The 18,988-nt window shown below is 39.7% G+C and overlaps 2 protein-coding genes across 2 annotated transcripts in view; one reads left to right on the top strand and one right to left on the bottom strand.

The window, feature by feature from the left end:
• MTBP (MDM2 binding protein) overlaps positions 1–3,193 on the top strand; it is a 62,614-nt gene extending 59,421 nt beyond the window's left edge. The window contains exons 21-22 of the mRNA XM_065398620.1: positions 1,488–1,553; positions 3,111–3,193. Of these exons, the coding sequence (XP_065254692.1) occupies positions 1,488–1,553; positions 3,111–3,146 (102 nt within the window). The 3' untranslated portion in view covers positions 3,147–3,193. The remainder of the gene's footprint in view (positions 1–1,487; positions 1,554–3,110) is intronic.
• Positions 3,194–11,436: 8,243 nt separating this feature from the next.
• SNTB1 (syntrophin beta 1) overlaps positions 11,437–18,988 on the bottom strand; it is a 159,325-nt gene continuing 151,773 nt past the window's right edge. Inside the window, exons 6-7 of the mRNA XM_065399435.1 lie at positions 16,494–16,684; positions 11,437–11,529 (exon numbers count right to left, since the gene is read on the bottom strand). Of these exons, the coding sequence (XP_065255507.1) occupies positions 11,437–11,529; positions 16,494–16,684 (284 nt within the window). The remainder of the gene's footprint in view (positions 11,530–16,493; positions 16,685–18,988) is intronic.

Below are 18,988 nucleotides of genomic sequence, written 5' to 3'. Positions count from 1 at the left end.
GTTCTGGACAAAGCCCATTGATTACAAGGTGAAGAGGGAGATGTCAATAAACTTCATGCTGAGTCTGTAATCTTCACTTCTTGCTGTAATGTCCTTCCTTTCTCAACTGTTCCAAAGCTACTGGCTGAAAAGGAGGAGAATTTGTGCAAGTGGTTGGAACTATAGACTCCATGACATTGCTCAGCAAAGTGCCTGTGAACTTTCTGTAGAACTCCACGGCAATCCAACAGTTTTCACCAGGCAGTCTTGTGTTTTCAGTTACCTTCAGTTTTCAGAAGTGATTAGGGTAAAATTTTTAAAAGTGCCTAAGTGACTTTGAAAGTCAGTGTGGTTTAGGCTCCTAGGTTACATAGGCACTTCTGAAAATGTTACCCTATAGGTTTAGGGAACTAAGTAGTAAGAGGCAAATTCTCTCTTTAGCCAACAGCCTGGATGAGTGGGCTGTAGACGATGGATGAAGGGGGTATAGGATGCTCTCCTTCCCACACAGGACACTGAAGGGAGGAGTAGCTGCTGGACCTATGTAGAGCTCTCTGCATTCAAATAGGTTTTTTAAGGGGTAAGGAACTAAATGGTGCAGCCCCACACCTCAAATGTGCTTGGGTCCGCTGAATTCTTCCCCACACTGCAATAGAACCACACTAGTGCTATGGTATTATGTTTTCCACTGGGGGTGAGGCAATATTTTCCCCTTAAAGGTTGCAGGAAATATACATGCTTAGTTCTCTTTTCCCCTTCTACTACATTCCTACCTGCTTGCTCTACATGCCATTAGTAGTGGGAGGGGCCAGACTCCAAAATAGAAAATCTGTTTCCCGATGTGGTGGTTTTCCTTTTTGGGACTGATCTCTCTCACAGTTTCACCTACCCTGGTCACATATATTTTGGAACTCTGCCCTTTGTTACAAGAGCGTAGTAAATGTGCATGGTTATACACCTCTACCCCGATATAACCCTGTCCTTGGGAGCCAAAATATCTTACCGTGTTATAGGTGAAACCGCATTATATCGAACTTGCTTTGATCCGCCGGAGTGCGCTGCCCCCCCCTCCCCCCCCCCGGAGCACTGCTTTACCGCATTATATCCGAATTCATGTTATATCGGGCCGCGTTATATCGGGGTAGAGGTGTAGTTAAATGTTCAGTCAGGGGCTATAAGAATTTTGAACAGCATCTCTGTAGCTTTGAAAGTGTTCAGGGGGCAGGAAGGGCATGGCTAAACCCCAAAACTTGAGTGACAAATTTGGATGGCCCCTGGTAACTGCAGGGAGAGGCACAACCCATTGTTAATGGATTAGGAGAGAGGGTAATCTCAGAAAAGAAATAAGTAATTAATGTTTCCAATTAGGGAGCTCTAGGAGATCCTGAATCAGGGAAAGTCCCTATAGGTAACTTTAATGTTATAGCATCAGTTCCAGAGGAGGTATGTATATGTATGTTCAAGTCTGTCTGGCAGCAATTCTATAAAATGATGTGTTCTCTGTTTAGGATCTGAAAACTTCCAGAGGACTGTTTGATGAAATGAAGAAAACAGCAAGCAACAATGCTAAACAGGTAACCTATTCCTGGATGTTCTGGAAATGTGTTCCTCATACGCTGCTGTGTGAAATCTACTGCTGTTGCTTCTTGGAATGTGGGTTGGTACATGGCTTTAATGGGTGAACAGAGGAGACCATCTGTTGTGTTCTCTATGTTCTCTAGTTTGTATTGTGAGAGTTCTTTTGAGGTTAGTTTCCCTCAGTGCAAAATTCCAGTTGCAGATGTTGACTTGCTATCGAAATTGTTCTAATAAGGGTGGCCACTGTCAGAGAGAGAGATTTGAAATAAGGAAAAAGACTCAAAACTTTTTCGCATTAGTGAGAAAAATGTGTACATGATCTTCTGTTTCTCAAAGGAGTCTCTGCACTAATGGATCATTAGGGGGACCATTATGTTGTAAAAGGAAATACAATTGTTCTAAAGGAAGAATGATAGAAATGGTAGATCCAAGCTCTGGGAATACCTATAAATAGAAACTTGAGGCAATGCTGACTGGGCTCATTTGGGTGTCAGGAAGATTAATGCGAATTTTAATATGGGGAAAATACTGGGAGAAAATACTCCTGTCCAGAAATTGATCAGTGCATTGAATCTTATCCTGGATGCCTCATTAGAGAAACTTGGTTATGGTGATGAGCACTGTGGAATTTTGCCATTTTTGTTCTCTATACTGTAAAATAAAATGTAAGGGTTTGCTTGGTTCATTCCCATAGCAAAACCCTTGGTGGAACAGGGGCTAACTGAACGGAAAACTGCAAGAACTCACCATGGAGTTTCTCCATGATTATTCTACGAGCGCAGTGTTTGCCCCACCCTATCCTCCTGTAGAATAAATCCACCCCTAAGCACACAGATTGTAAAGGATAGGTGGTAAGCCAGGGATATTCATTCATAGTACCCCTGCACCTCCATACCAGCTCTAACCTCTAGCAGTAGTCTACACACTAATGCTCCCAAACTCATCTGTGAGGAAAGGAGGAGGTATTATCTCCATTTTCCCAAACTGGGAAATAAACCTCATTGTAAGTCAATGATGGAACCAGGCATTAGAGTTCAGGATTTTCTGTCTGCTAGACCATGCTGCCTCTCCTGCTCTGCAACAACAACTTATAGGGCCTTGTAGTGTGCCAGAATCTCTCTGATGGAAAAGCATTGACTTATGCTTGGCCACCCAGTTTGAGGAATAGCAACCGCTACAGATGTAGGTCCAGCAATGAAACAAAACATTTGTTCTTCAGTTTATAAAGTAGGAAATTGTTCAAAAGGAAAACACTGGATATTTAGAATTGAGGCTGTACTTTGTTACCAGTGCATGGAGAGATTGAACTACAGTATGTCAACTTTTGAGACTAAAAAAGTGCCCTTTTTAAATGCAAGAAATTATTTAGGAGTGAAAAATCCAAACAGTTGTATGTTAATGATGTCTCCTTGGTGAAAACATTGCCTATTAAAACTTCTGTCACAGTAAACTTTTTGGTTATACTTGCTCAATCAATAATATTGCAGAAGTTTGGTTTTTGTTCTTGAAATTAAACCAACTTTGAAAATCTGATTTCTCCTTTATTTGTATAGGTGATTGAATGGGTTTTGGAAAAGACTAACAAGTAGCAATGATGAATCATTACATATGAATGGAGTTTACACCCTCTTCTCCAACTTCATAGAGAAAACAAAGTGTATTACAACAAAAGTATAAAGCCAGGTAACAGGAACAAAACAGAACTTAAAAAACTTGGTTCATATACTTAATTCCCAAATCCAATACTGTGTTGTGGCCTTTAGATATTTTATATTGAGTTTTTTTATTAAAAAAATCTGTAATGAACATTGCATTTTATACTATATGCCTATTTATAGATTTAATTATCTAAAAGACTATGACTTAGATTTTCAGAAACATTTTTATATGTGTTGTACAGATTTTATTTTAGATGTAATAAAAAAATCCAAATTTGATTGTAGTAACAAGACTATTTTATTTCTTCTCTTTTCACAGTCTTTAAGAAAAGACAATTGTTCCATACACAACTACTTTTTTGTTCTTCAAATAAGTTAACTGGAAAGGTTTACAAGGCAATAAAACTCCTCTCACATTTTATAACTTAACTAGTCATAATTCCTTACTGTTCTGCACAGTAAGGCACAGTAACCTCTCCAATCTTAGCGTAAAACATAAAGGATGTTGGTTTTGAATGAACCCAAAATCAAACATGCCATTTACAGTTTTTTATGGTTTTGATCTTTTTTTTTGAAAGCTGACAAAGCTTTCCATAAAATTTACCCTGCAAAGCCAGCAATAAAAAAAAAAAAAAAGAACCTTCAGTAAAATGGCTTGTAAAAACTTAATCCAAAACAAGGGTGCTTGTACTATGTCTTTTCATCTCATGGGTTTCCAATATCAATTCTCATTTCATATGTTTCTCTTGTAACAATTGGATATTTTAAACATATTCCTAGAATCCCTTTGATGAGATGCATTTTCACGTTGTGAAAAAACGAGTCCTACAGTACCATTGATCTAAAGAGAGCTGTGAAATTGAGAGCAGTGGCTTCCTAAACAGAACAAGAACCATTTGATCTGAAAATGAAGGAGACTGACCAGTGCTGCTTTAAAGGGGCACTGTCAGATTTACAAATAATGTAAAAGAAAAGAAAATCTTTACCTATGTTACAAACACCTTTAAATTAAAAGTGTCTTATACCAGTATAGTCCTACAGTACCATTGATCTAAAGAGAGCTGTGAATCAGTGATACCAGTCCTAGGTATCTTTACACTGATATAACTGCATCCACAGTAGGGGGTGTGTCACTTTTAACTATTTAGGAATTAAAATCACTCCCCTAATGGAAATAGTTGTATTGGTACAAAACCTGTAGAGCAGGCTTTCCAGCAAAAAGCTATACTGGTATAGGCACGTCCATACCATATAGTATACCCACAGTAGGGTGTTTGTACTGCCTTAACTATATTGGTATAAAAGCAGCACAATTTCTCTGTGTAGACAAGCTCTAAGGAGTTGGTATCCAACTGGCATTTAGGTGTTTAATTCCCATAGGCTCCTTTTGAAAACCCAGGCCTAAATCATTTAAAGTAGATGGCAAACTCTGAGCTGGGGGTGGGGTGGGGGGGGAAGAGTGCCTGCTACAATGGGTCTTTAGGTGCTACCATGATGTACACAGTAATAATAATGGTAATACTACTTTTCAGTGTAGACAACAGAAATAAACTAGTCAATTTCACCTTTGTTACATCTTCAGTTAATTTCACTGTCAGGTTCTGATGTGTTAGCACAATGCTACAATGTTGAGTTTCAAACACTGTTTTAAAAAATTTCGTTAGGGTTTTTGTTTTTTTTTTTTTTAAAACATTACATGGAAATATTTCTACTGTTTCCAACTTTTATAAAATTTCTATTGTTAGCTGAAACGAAATCGTAGGCCAAATTTAACCTGACATTCTCTCTTCATATACCCATTAGTTTTTTAGCAAAGATTTTGGTGGAAACAGGATGTTAACCTACCATACAAAGGTAGGCCCTAACTTATACCTGTAGTGTTATAATGAAATAAAACTATAAAAATAACATTTAGTGGCCTGAAAGGTTTTAGTGATTCTTATTCTGAACTGGGAATGCTAAAGTTTTAAAATTTATCACTGTGTCTGTTCATTTAAATTAAAAAATGCAGGTACAAAACTGCTCAGTTATATTTGTTACCAATGGCTTATTTATTCTACTACCCTATTCACATTTGTTATTTTTCTGTTTTTACTCTGTTACGATGTCAACTATAAGACAGAAATTAAGTTTCTATATATAATTTAATGAGACTTGCTTAAATTAATAGTCCAATTTTAAGAGTATAAGTACTTTGTGCTACTGTGATCTATCAAGCTAGTTATTTCTTTATATGTTAAAGAACCCTTGAATGCAAATATGCATGTTTTTTAATGTTTGATGAATGTATAAAGGTTTTGCATCTGGAAGTTTCATTATGTTAAATTTAAATTCGTAACCTGAATTTGAAAACTTAACACTGCACTTACTCTTGAACAAACCTTAATTTTATAATGTAGCTTTTGGAAGCTGCATTTCCTACTTAATACTGGTAGTTTTCTTGCCTATGTTGTTTATAGATGAAAATGTAAACTCATTTTATACACAGTAAATTAGAAGATTGGATTAATGATGCAGAAGGTAACCTGCAGGTAGTCGGGCCAAATTTCTACACTTTGTAAAATGGCTGAGGCTTGCTAACATGAGCAAGCAAAACCTTATTCATGAAACTGATTCCTAACCTTATTCTGAATGAAACAAATGCAGTACTTGGCTACAGGAGGGCTTGTATAAATTAGGTGAAATAGTCACTCTTCGCTCTGCATGTGGTGTGTCCGTAGTCAGTACAGTACTGGAACTGGCTACTCATTTATAACTCCCAGCAAGTGAAACTCATTGGTTAGAGACACTCTGTGCTAACAATCACCACGGTATCCAAGCAGTCTGAAATGAAGGGGTGGTGTGCCAGAGAGTATACTCGTCCCATTTAGCTGCACCATTCCCCACCATTAAACTATAACTCGGGCTGTAACAACATTACGCATTTATATACAGTAGTGCCTTCCATACTTTAAAAACTCACATGAATATGGCCTCAAAATGCATCTGTGCAACAAATTAAGATATCCCCAGTTTTTGAATTTGGAAGCTAAGACCGCTAGATCATCCTTTTTCTAAACAGACCTGATCCTGTCCCATTTAAGCCAATGGGAGGAGTGGTTCATATTTAACTAGGGGGTCTTATGCCTACCTTGGAGCAGTGTGTTTATAACTTTCGTTGCTTGCTTCCCTATTTGTGTAAGTCAAGATGTGGTACATGTCTTATTCTACCAATCTGCAGTTACTCCCCATCCTATCTCTTCATGCTGCACGGCTATGAGGGGGGGAGCAATGGTGTGAGTGTGACTGCACAGAGTGAAGAGTTTACTTCCTACAGTGCTTGAGTACCTGGAACACAGTTTTCCCACTTAAATATGATTTAACCCCATGCAAAAATTGCCATAGAGGCAGGAAGTATTCAATTCTGGCCTGGCAGTCATTTTTCAGTTACCTTAATTATATTTATTGTACATAAACACAGGATTTGTAACGGGACTAAACCAGTTATGGCTTTTCAGTTTTTGATGTGGAAAAACGGCTCCATTTTGAGGAAATGGTGTAATCCTTGTTATTTTATAAGTCTCTATCATGCCACACGGTTCAATTTTGTTATCTTAAGATTTTGTACTGGGTAATCACTTGGTGCACTGTAAAAAGTCAGTCTTGCTGATATTTTTTAGCAGTTAACTTGGACATTATCATGGATAATGCTGTTGAGCATAAATTTCCCTCTGAATTCAAGAACTTCCATATTGAATACAATTTTCCAGTTACCTTTTATGAGACTGTTTTTTCCCCCTCCTGGCAAAATACTGCCTCATGGCTATTTCATCACTCTGGCATTTATATGAAAGCACAGCTTATCTGTTCATTATTTTTCTGACTTGTAAGCAAAAAGATGGTAATATTGTGGGGCATGTACATCTTTAGGGGCTGATTCTTCTTTCAGTGAAGTCAATGGCAAAGTTTCAATTGATTTTTTTTTTTCTTTAAAGGTAGCAAGATTGAGCCATTGAAATGCCATCAGAATGGATATCATTTTAAAATACAGTACAAGGGGTCTGATCCTGTAGTCCAAATCAGGCAAAACTTTATTTGAAGCCAGCTGGGCCCAGAAAAATGACAAGTCATGTGAAAACAAACATAACTCCATGACCTCCAAGAAATAGGAATACTTGCTTTCATATGGAGAGGCCGAGCAGTAGTTTCATTATTTGGCAAAGATTTTGACTAATGTTGTGTGGTAGTGATTTACCTGGCAATGCATAAAAAGGCTTTTCATTATTTTACAGTGGACACTTAAGACAAATACTAGTTACTTTTAAGTACAAAGAATCCATCCACGTTCAAAAGGCCTTTTGAAGTGAGCAGCTCCTGCTGATTCATCCTTCTGTGGGATTGCAGGGAGGGAACTATTAGATATTGGCATGATCTTGACATTCTTCCTTTATATACATACTGTATTTTCCAAGGATCAGGAGGTCTCAAAAGAATGAGAGGTTTCCCTAACAGATCAGATCAGTTTTATTTTCTGTGATATACAATATAGATGGTAGTACTTTTCTGATCTCTTCTTTATAGATGCTCTATTCTTGCTAATATTAGTGATATTTCTATACAGGTTTTACAATTATAAGAATGTTCTATTTAGAGTTAAAATATTATTTGTGAATAATGAACTTTAATAACAGTCCCCTCCTTCTCCATAAGTGTCTGCCTGGGAAGCCTGTTCTAAACTAGACTGAACACTTTCTCTCTGAAACCGCAATATAGTTAGTTAAATGACCAGGGTACATAGACAAGATACATTGTTTTTCTATTTAAGGCATTATTTACGCATCTGAATGGTGAGAGGAAACCAAATCCTCTTTCCCCAGCTACTTGTTTTGATGAAGTGTTCAAATGCAGTGATTTGTCCACTCTCACTACACTACTGCCACCACCAGACAGACACACACTTCGGAAACTGTGTTGGGGAAAACTAAATGAATTTAGTGCTTGTGAAATGTGCTGGAAAGATATCTCATAGACATGGCAGGTTTCCCCACACAGCGGCATACCTGCCTTGATGACCCCCAGCTAGTAGAGTTGCCTTTTCCTTTTTGTCCTTGGTGATGAGAGAGACTGCCAACAGAGGTGCATATTAAGATGTGGTTATTTGTCCACTAGGAACTGGACTGAGGCACTTCACAGGCCACCAAACACACTGCTGACACCATTAATAAGGGTGCATTTTCTTTCCCATTTAAAAATCATGCCTAAAGAACATTGGCCTCACTATAAATATAATGCACTTTTAAACCATCTGAAGATGTGTTTTTCCATATATTTATGTTTTAGTAATTATTTATGAATTAAGTGTAATGTTCCCTGAGACCAGAAATGGTGTAAAAACAGAATTCTCAATAGCCTATTGTACAAATTAAGCTCACCTCACAAAAATCGAATAAATGACTTTTATTAAATATATTCTTTTCCTCTAAAATATAAACTATACTCTTATAAATGTGGAGTAGGCCCATATTTTGTCAATCCCATCCAAATATGAATCACTCCAAAATCTGTAAATGATGAAGAAATAACATTTGTAATTACCATAATTTTTAATTTGTCTATAAATATATAATATGAACTTTCTTTGCAAACTATTTAGTTATTCACTTATACTTCATATAGAACTGAGCACCTTAGATTACATACTGTGTAATTTAATTATTGATACTAATATGAATTCTGATTATTTACATTGAACATACATGTTTATATAACATTCCAGTGACTTTAAGTGTTAAAGGAATAAGGACATAGTGCAGTATAAGTTACATATGTATTGACTCTTATCCACAGTACACAAGCTGCAGCTTGAATCTCTGAAATTTCTATGGGAACAGGGGTCCAAATGCATAAACATTTTGTACTTGAACAAAAAACACTTTGCATTGTGTGATCTAGAAGGTTTCAGGGGAGATGCCGCCTCTGTTAAATTCACAAACCTTGGCATTTCCTTTTTGATACACTTTGCATAGGCTTTTACTGAAATAGATTCTATGATCAAAGGCCCAACCCTATACTAGCCTCCCCGAAAGAGGTAACCCTAAAATCATGCATACTTAAACCAGAAGAGATCAAAGATCTGCCACAGATAACTGCATGAATGGAAAATACTGGCAAATTATTTAACATTTTTTTTGGGGGGGTATAAAATAAGTTTTAATTCCTTATTGTAAGTACCATTAAGGTAGAAATGAAAGTTACTAGATAGGCAAATCACTTTCAGGATTTTTGTGACGATAACTATATTTGTGTACTGTTCAAAAATTACCCTCTTGGGTATAACGTTTTGCAAGTACAGTACAGTGTTTGTGAATTCAGCCCAGCGTCTCTTTAAAATTTTAAAATGAGTATTTTTCTATTACTAATTAACATATGTATGAAAACCACCATAAATTAAAGCTTTATGTATGTGGAAACAGAGTTGACTTATTTACCGTGCTCAAGACCTCAACTGAAAAACAATTACAATGGAATCACTGTTTTATTATTTAGTATGTGTGATTTGTTTTCTTTGCCAGTTGAGTGACATCTAAATTAAAACTTACTTTACTTGTAAAGTTTAAAAAGAAATACAAATCATTGTAATGCTACAGCTGAACTTCTGCAAGCAATCATATTCATGACTTCTGCTTCTTTCTAAAAGCCTGGCTTTCAAAATGTGGCTTTAGTGTTAACATATTATGAATATCTATTTCAAAGAGTTAGTTCTGTTTGCAGCTTAAAAGTGGTATAAATTCTACTTGATCAACAGTTTTTCATTCCACTCCTACTAAATTCTCAGGCCACTTTTTGAATCTCAAATACATTTTTAAATGAATTATTACAGAGCTACGCATGTTTCTTAATGAAATCTATTTCAATTTAACTGATTTAGCAGCAGGACATACTACTAGGTCACAATGTTAAGTGAGGCACTGTAACTTGTCTTGCGGGTAAAATTTTCAAAAGCAACTAGGTGCCCCTGACCTTCAGTGGGACTTAAGCTCTTAAAGTTAGGTTAGTTCTTTTAAAAAGTTTACCCTGTGTGCTCGTAAGTTAAGGACACTTGAAGAGGCCCCTTTGTGCTCTCTTGTTGAATAGCCTGTTAACCACAAAAGTCCTATAATTACTGCTGCTTTGGTGCCCCCTACAGGAATGTGCACATATGCTCATTACCTATGGACCATTTGAAAATGCCCCTCAATGCTCTGATTTGGGTGCTGGGCTGTTCACTAAGGACCTCTTCGCTGCTTTAGAGCAGAGGTTCTCAAGTGGGGGTACGCCAAAATGAACCAGAGAGCCGGGCTGGCATCAGACTCATTGGAGCCCAGGGCAGAAAGCTGAAGCCCCAGCAACTTCGCTTCATGGGACCCCTTGTGGCGTGGGGCGCCAGGCAATTGCCCTGCTTGCTACCCCCTAATACTGGCTCGGGCTTTTAATCTACTGGATATGAGAAAAACAGTTTGGGGGGCACAGGTGGGCTGGGGAGTTGTTATAGCATGTTGGGGGGACGGTGTCAGACAGAAAAAGGTTGAGAACCCCTGCTTTAGAGCACCCTACCAGAGTACATGCACACACACAACCTACCCGCTGGGGTATTAAAGCAGCTGCCTCTCATGGCTCCTTATGGAACAGCAAGTCATTTAAATAGCACAAACTGGGATGAAAGTAATATTTTACTGATTTTTTTTTTTTAAATCTTCGTAAAGCCGCCACTTCATATAGTATTAAAAAAAAAGAAAAAAATCAAGCCTTATTCTGAATCACAACTGATAAGTGCCCAGTCTCGCATCCGCTTAGCCCTTACTTACTCTATATAAACAAATACTTTGAAATAGGCACGATTTATGATTTCGAAATGTCTACACATACAGTACAATACTCATTTCCACTGTACAGTATGTGGTTTTAAATTAACATTGTAAAATTCCATTTTTGCCATTATTTACAATGAGCTATGTTATTGTCTCCTGCAACTGACAGTGATTTAAAGGACTATTCTGAGTCTGAAATCGGTTGGTCTTTTTCTGTGTGTGCCTCCTTTGTAGCTGATCAAAATGAAAACTGGGCCTTGGAGAATCACCAGAGCTGAAGTCCCTGCATTGAACTCCAATCTTTTGTAGATTGCTAGCAGCTACAGGTGTCTTCTATTGATTGTACTTCAGATTACCATGGCAGCTTCATTTTTCTTTTAGGAAACAGATGTAACTTACGCCACCAAACCAAGTCTTGTAATCTTAGCTGAAAGGAATGAATGAATGATGAACACAATTGGCTTTGGACAAGAATGAAGGTCCAGTTGCTGAAATTAGAAAAGAGATGGAGTTAGTGGTTGTTCAGGTCACAAAGCACTGATAAAACTAGCAGTCATTTGCAGATTATTTACTTGATTTATTACCTGCTAATATTTTTAAACCAATCAGATAAAAGAAACAGCACTTTATCATATCCATCACACTGCATCTTATTTTTCTACAGCTTGTCTTGTTGCAAATACTTGGGTCATTAAGAGTAATCAATGACCCTGGCACTGTGCAAAAAATCCTAGAGCTGCAGAGTTTGCTTTCTGATGGGTCTAGAAACTGAACATTATAGGTTCCTGTAGGGCTGGCTTAGCTGATGTGAGCAGGCCCAACTTAAGATAAGACATGCCTGAACAAGTAATTGCTGAAACTACTAACTATTGTGAATACATTTATAGTAAATAAGGGAAGCAAAAACTAACTATTGTGGATATGTTTAGAATAAATAAGGTATACAGAAAAACCCTGACCTGATAAGCTTGCTTTAGAGAGACTAGATGGGTGAGGTAATATCTTTTACTGGACCAACTCCTGTTGGAAAGAGAGAGACAAGTTTTCCAGCTTACACAGAGTTCTTCTTCAGGTTCTGGGAAACACCTGAAGAAGAGGTCTGTGTAAGTTTGAAATCTCTCTCTCACCAACAGAAGTTGGTCCAATAAAAGGTATTACCTCACCCACCTTCTCTCTCTAATATCCTGGGCCCAACACTGCATACAAGCTTGCCTTACACAATCTGCAAAGCAATTCGTCTTTACATGCAAGAAGTATAGATGTTAGGGGTTAGGAAAGATGTGTGACGTGGTTTGTGTGGTGCGACATGAATTGGAATTGTGGTTGCCACCAGTTGTTGGGCCAGGCCAGCACGGTCAAAGAGCTGTTGCATATCTAACACAATAATCTGAGTGACATGCTGGAGTCGAACTGAGTTTTTTGGATCCCAGAGAACTGGATGAAGTGTCCTCCCAGAACTGGATGAGTGGTTTTGGATAAGCCGAGCAGAAAGCTCTCGCAGGGAATCCCATTAGTTCTGTTCAGAGGATGGAAGTAGTTTAACCCCTGAAGTTTTCCAACAGGTTCAAGTTCCAGCTGTTAAAGGGAGCCTCACCCAGGAAAGGGGAAGGTTAGGGGGCACAGTTTGGATTGTGAAAGAGAGGCTGAGTGCCTGAGGTTTGCAGGCTGTAACAATTCAAGCAGTCAGTCTGTGTTCACTAACTGAGAACAGCGAGGAGTCATTGTGGCACCTTAGGCTTTGTCTTCACTACCCGCCGATCCGGCGGGTAGCAATCGGTCTATCGGGGATCGACTTACCGCGTCTAGTGAAGACGCGGTAAAATCGATCCCTGATCGCTCTGCCGTCGACTCCGGAAATCCACCTCGGCAAGAGGCGGCAGCGGAGTCGGCGGCAGCGCGGCAGCGGTCGACTTTCCCGCGTCCTCACCGCCAGGTAAGCCGACCTAAAATACGCAGCTTCAGCTACGGTATTCACGTAGCTGAAGTTGCGTATCTTAGGTCGGACCCCCGCTGTAGTGTAGACCTAGCCTTAGAGACTAACCAATTTATTTGGGCATACGCTTTCGTGGGCTAGAACCCACTTCATCAAAACACTGTCTGAGATTGGTTAATGCACTGACCCATGGCCTCCCAGACTCCGTTTGAGGTAGCAGTTGGAAAGGGCACACTTTTGCATAGCTTTAGCGAACTGAGTGAAATTGACTCCCCACGGCCCATCCAAAAACGCCTTTCAACATTAAGAAGACAAATAGCCTGAAATTTTTTTTTGAATAATTGCCTTAATTCTACTTTCTTTTGTTTAATGTGTTCTGCTTTGCAAGTGCAAAAAATAAAATCTGTATGCATCTGAGCCTGACAGCAGAGCAACAGCAGAAACGGTGCAAGGTGTTTACAGGCTTTTCTGAGTGAAGTACCTGACTACATTTGCAGAACATTTCAACTGTCTCCCCGATGCTTCTGTCTGAACTTCCTGATGTAGGCAGGCACACAAAACCGATTCTGAGCGATAGAGCAATACAAAATTCTGAACTGAGTTTAGAAGCCATAAGAATGGTGGGATCGAGTGAATAATTTAGCTCAGAGATTAGGATGTATCAGCATCTCAGTGAAAATTAAACAAGAAGCTGCCTGTCGTAGACAAGCTGTCTTAAGAACGATTTCCAAATATTTAGTGTACAATTTGACTTCAGCTTTATACTAACACCAACATGCTCTAGGCAGCTGCCTTTTCAGGTCCAAAAGTAGGTGGCTACAATGGATTTCACTATATACCTCTACCCCGATATAACGCTGTTCTCAGGAGCCAAAAAATCTTTCCGCGTTATATCGAACTTGCTTTGATCCACCAGAGTGCGCAGCTCCCGCTCCCAGCCCCCCCCCCCAGCACTGCTTTGTGTTATATCGGGTCGCGTTATATCGGGGTAGAGGTGTATATAGAATATAATTTCTAAATGTCACATGCATCTATGTCACTTTCCATTAAGGGTCTGTTCTTACTCTTTTTGATGCTAATAGGAGAACTCTCAACTTCAATATGAGTAGGCTGGGTCTCTGAAATACTTGTTCACTGTACATGTTGTCATTGTTATCCTAGCAGCTATAGATGGACCAGTCAGGATGCACCATCTTTTAACTAGCCAACGGGGTAAAGATGGCAACTGGCTGTTCTGGAGGGCCAGTGCCTCAACAACTGCTAGTCAAGCCAGTTTCCAGAAGGAAAATAGATTCTTCACTTCACTTCACCTCCTGCAACAGCAGATGGAATGTTTTGTATCCCATTGATCGCGCTATAGCAACTATCGCTGTTCTGTTTTCGATGTTAGACCTCATTCTACATAGAATAAACATGTAAACTCATGAACAGTACAGTGCAAGGTGTCATCACTATGTAGTAGGCAATAGCAGGACAGTCAATTCTTCCATTATAAAATCATGCCATTAATACCGGCCTAGCTCCACACAAGGATTTAGGCACCTAACTGCCACTCTAGGTGCTGAAGTCCAAAATTTAGATCCTCAAACCCCTCACTTAGCTGTTCCCTAACCCTGTAGGTGCCTAAACTCTCTAGGCACCTACATTTCCACCAATAAAGTCTCCTAAGCCCCTAAATATTTGCCGTTGGGCATGTACACAATCCCCTCAGTCCTGATGCCCAGGCACCTAGCTCATGCCTACGACCCCTCAGGATCCTCAAATGAGGTCTTCCCCCAACTCCGTGCTCCGGTAGGCAGGCTCAGAGGCTAACTAACTGATCAGCCCCATACAAAGCAATGGTGGTGGGGATACTGCTGTCTATATGAAACCTTTAGCCCAGTGGTTAGGCTGCTCCCCCAGGAGTCCTGGGATCATTTGTTCCCTCTATCTGATTTGGAGCAAGAATATGAACTTGGATTGCCCAGCTCTCAGCAGAGTGCCCTAACCACTGGGCTATGGGATATTTGAGGTAGGATTGTCTCAGTCTCTCCTGTTGAAACTGTCCCAATTTGTATATGGAACAGGGATTGGAACTTGGGTCTTCCACATCCAGGGGATTGTTCTAACAACTGGGCTCCTGGCAGGGGTGGGGATAGAGGAGGGGTTCTCTTGGGTTTTTTTTGTGAGAAAGAGCTGACCTGGCTTAGGTTCCCAATGCCAGGAGAGAGTTCATGAACCCTGCCTAAGTCCTTTTAAGGGGTGGGGCTTAGGCTTAGGTCCCACCCCTCTCTTCAGTATTTCCTGGTGGCTTGCTGAGGTGACTCCCTGCTCAGCCTGCTGGCTTTTGTGAATCCCATTCCTAGGTACCTAACTCTCCACATGCCTTACATACAGAGCCTGGGTACCTAACTCAGGGTTGTGGATTCCATAGGTGGAAGGGTATCTAAGGGTTAGGTGCTACAGTGCTGAGACGAAGTCCTTTTTGTGGATCTAGCCCCCAGCCTCTACCCTTGAAACGAGTCTATGTTTTGTTCTGCACTTGAAGCTGATATGGTTCTTTGCTTCTGATGTTAGGATTTCATAAAGCCAGGAATAGTGGTACTACATTTTAAATGGCCATTTATTTCCACTCTTTGTTCTACATTAAAATAATGGGAACAGTGTGTTTCTACAGAAAATGACTTTCTAAGCCATTCTCTCCCACTGTTGCAGGTCGATGGCATTAAAGTGCAACATTATGGCCTGATCCTGTTACGTGCTGAGTACCTTCAACGTACAGTAACTTAACTGGGAGTAGCAAGCACTTAGCATTTTGCAGGACAGGACACATAGGACAGAATTTTCAAAAGATCTTAGCACCCGCAATTGTGGCAGATCTTTAGAAGTGCTTAAAGCCCATTTGTGCACCAAAAGAAGTGGCCAGGTTTTCAAAAGTGCACAACAGATTGGTGGCTGAGTTCTTTTGAAAATCTGGCCCTAAGTGTCACTGTGGGTGCGAGCATGTTTGAAAATCAGTCCCTTGGTTAACAAGTGTTTGCATTTTTCATAAGTGTTTACAGATTGATGCATACAAATGCAAAAACTCTGGAGTGTCTGACCACCATGGAACTCAATTTGTCCCTAAATACAGGAAATCATTCTTCCTTCCTTGCATGGTTTTACCATTTTATCCCTACCCCATTTTTATTTTATTGACTCTTTCTAAGGACCGATCACACCCATGTAATCATGATAAAAGGCCTTGCCAATTTCCTTATAAATTTTAATAGATATCAGTCATTATTATTTTAGGAGTTCAACAGTGCATGGAACAATTTACGTTTTGATTACCAGAAATCATGGCACCCAAGAATTGTTTCTACATGTATATTTAATCTATGTTAGCTAGGTTTGTAAGTGCCTGCCCCAAAACATGAACTCAAGGACAGTCAGCTCCATTGAGCACACTGTCATGCTAATCATGCAAAGAATAATTGCTTGAAATAGTTGCATGCACAAATGGTAACCTGCATTCCCATAGCTAAATGCAGTACTTACAAATTCTCCATCTTTGCCTCCGAAGTCTAAATAAAGCATCCTAATGCCATCATCTGAAGACATTTTTAGTTTTTCATAGGGGCACTGTGCAATTGTTTTGGACAAGGCACCATCTTGTGGTTCAACTGTGAGAGAGAATCCATGTTCATAATGGATGGTCAAACGGCACTCCTGGTTTTTGTAGGTGCAAGCTGAACACGAAAAACAAAATTTAGATTATGAGACCTCTGCCCTTAAGAAGCTTGTATTTGTAAAATACCATTCACCTCTATGGCAACTTATTATCCACTCTACTTACAACATTAACAAGGAAAATACCTTTTAAAGGAAACAGAGTCACCCTGTCTACTTCCACATTTTGACCTGCTTTAAACCTCTTCCAAATTCTATTTAAAATAAAAAGAAACCAACATTCTTTTATAGACAGAAACTCAAGCCACTTTTCTGAAACAAACAGAGTTAAAGTAGTGTGGGTATGAGATTGGTGATTGGAGATGAGTAGCTAAAGAACTAGACGGTGTGGATTTGAATGTCAGGGTGAGAAAAGAGTACTTTATGTGGCTTTATTCTGTATTTCAAAGTCACTATTCCTTAGCCATCTTCACTGGCTTTCACTGAGTTTCCTTGAACATATATAGTGGTGTGTGTGTTATGCATAATAGACACACACACACACACATATATTCTGTACCAACTCCCATGGAAATTCTAGTAGGTTTCACTAGAGTCCTTTCACAGGATTCTCTTGGTTTCTGCTGGTCTGTGATTTCTACAAGAGGGTGAGTTGCCCTTGCTCTGTTCCAAATTTTGATTGAAAGTTAACTGGTTCCAGTTGGCAAACAGAATTTCCATCAGGCATATGTAAAGCCCGTCCTCATCCTTTGCTCTTGCTCAGGGATAGAGAGCAGGTGAAATTAGTTGTTCCTTCTGTGCTGTTTACTGCTGTTCCTGTGCTCAGCAGGGCAAGTTACCTCCACAATGCAACTCATTGACTGCTTACAGGTATACTTACCTGAATGATTGATTCCTTGCTCAAGAGGAGTGGACATCTGCATAGTGCAGTCTGTACCTTCATCTGCCTGAAGTTGTACCTGGAAATAAGCCCCTCATGGACCTGAAGGATACTATGCTTTCCCCTGACCTCCAATATGAGATCAGTTGCTCCATACTTTGTCCCTAACTATTCAAAGATATCTACATGTTCTAGTTTGAAGCTCTCTCTGCAATCCTCTCCATAAGTGTTTCAAATGTTTGTTTTATGCAGTGCAGACAGAACCCCCAATTGTGTCTGGGCTTGGTGGGAAGGGGTGGTGCGGCCATGGTTTGGGCGCTGACGGTCCCCTCACTTTTAGGAAGCTTTTGCTACTCCTGGTCTGAGTAACTAATTTGGTTTGTCCTCCTTTCTCCCAAGAGGCTCCCTCTCTGCACTAGGACACTTCCGAATGCATTGCCCCCTGAGCAGCTGATCTGGCTTCATGGGCACCTCCTCAAGACACTACTCCTTACAGAGGCACAGTGGATCAACTGACATGAATGTCCTCGTCAGGACGGAGCTAGGCAGATAAGCGTTGGGTGTGGATGGAAGAAAGCCAGCTGAGTGGATGATGTAAACTGAGCGGTGTTACTTGTAAGCAGTTCAGATAACTGCCTGTCATTGGCCACAAAATCAGAGCTGTGCGGACATGCCCTAAAATTAGAACAGTTGTTTACACCACTTAGCATTAAAAAGGGTTATTTTTAAAGGCTGGCCTGAAGAGCTGTGGAGAAGGACTATGAAAGGCAGCACTCTGAGAACTGACTGATACCTGGTGAAACTTCACATTTGATATAGACCGTCAGTAAATTAATCAAATCCCTGTTCTACACCTCCAGCCTGTGAAAGACTACTGAAATTCTTTCTGCCTTACAACACCCAAACAGGATTCAAATATATAGAGTTAAATTAATTTGTTGGGTGTTGTAGGGAGTAAATAAAAAAAAGTAATTCCCCTGGACCTAATTTGTCTCACCCTTCATGTTTGTGCGCATCTCTGAATGCCAAGGTACAAAAGAAAATCTCATTAACCTTAAGATTCAGGTAGCACCCCTGCTTCCAAAACAGACATTCAAAGAGCCAGCCTCTCTTTTCAAGCACAAAATGAGCATCAAAAGTTAAAAGCTGCAAAGGGAATCACTAAAGAATTTCAACAAAGATGAAGACTCTTTTGAGTACTAATTAGTTTCCTGGTAATTGAAAAAAGCACCTGATAATTGTAACCAGCATCTATTGCAGCAGGAATTCTGCAGCATGGCTGCCTTAACCTTTACGTTAGCTCGGGGACTGAGTGCCAGATGAGATTTAGACCTTCAGGTAGAATTGATGGAGCACCCAATTTTAACAGCATTGATGAAAGGAAAGAGTGGGTGGCAAAGAGATCACAAAACAAGGATTTTACAGGTTTTGGGGATGGGTCTTGAACAGTGAGAACTGCACCCCTTTGAACAAGTAAGAAGGC

This window comes from Emys orbicularis, chromosome 2 (assembly GCF_028017835.1).
Source record: "Emys orbicularis isolate rEmyOrb1 chromosome 2, rEmyOrb1.hap1, whole genome shotgun sequence".
In the NCBI taxonomy this organism is placed as follows: domain Eukaryota; kingdom Metazoa; phylum Chordata; order Testudines; family Emydidae; genus Emys; species Emys orbicularis.
This window is presented reverse-complemented; position numbering and strand designations above follow the sequence as displayed.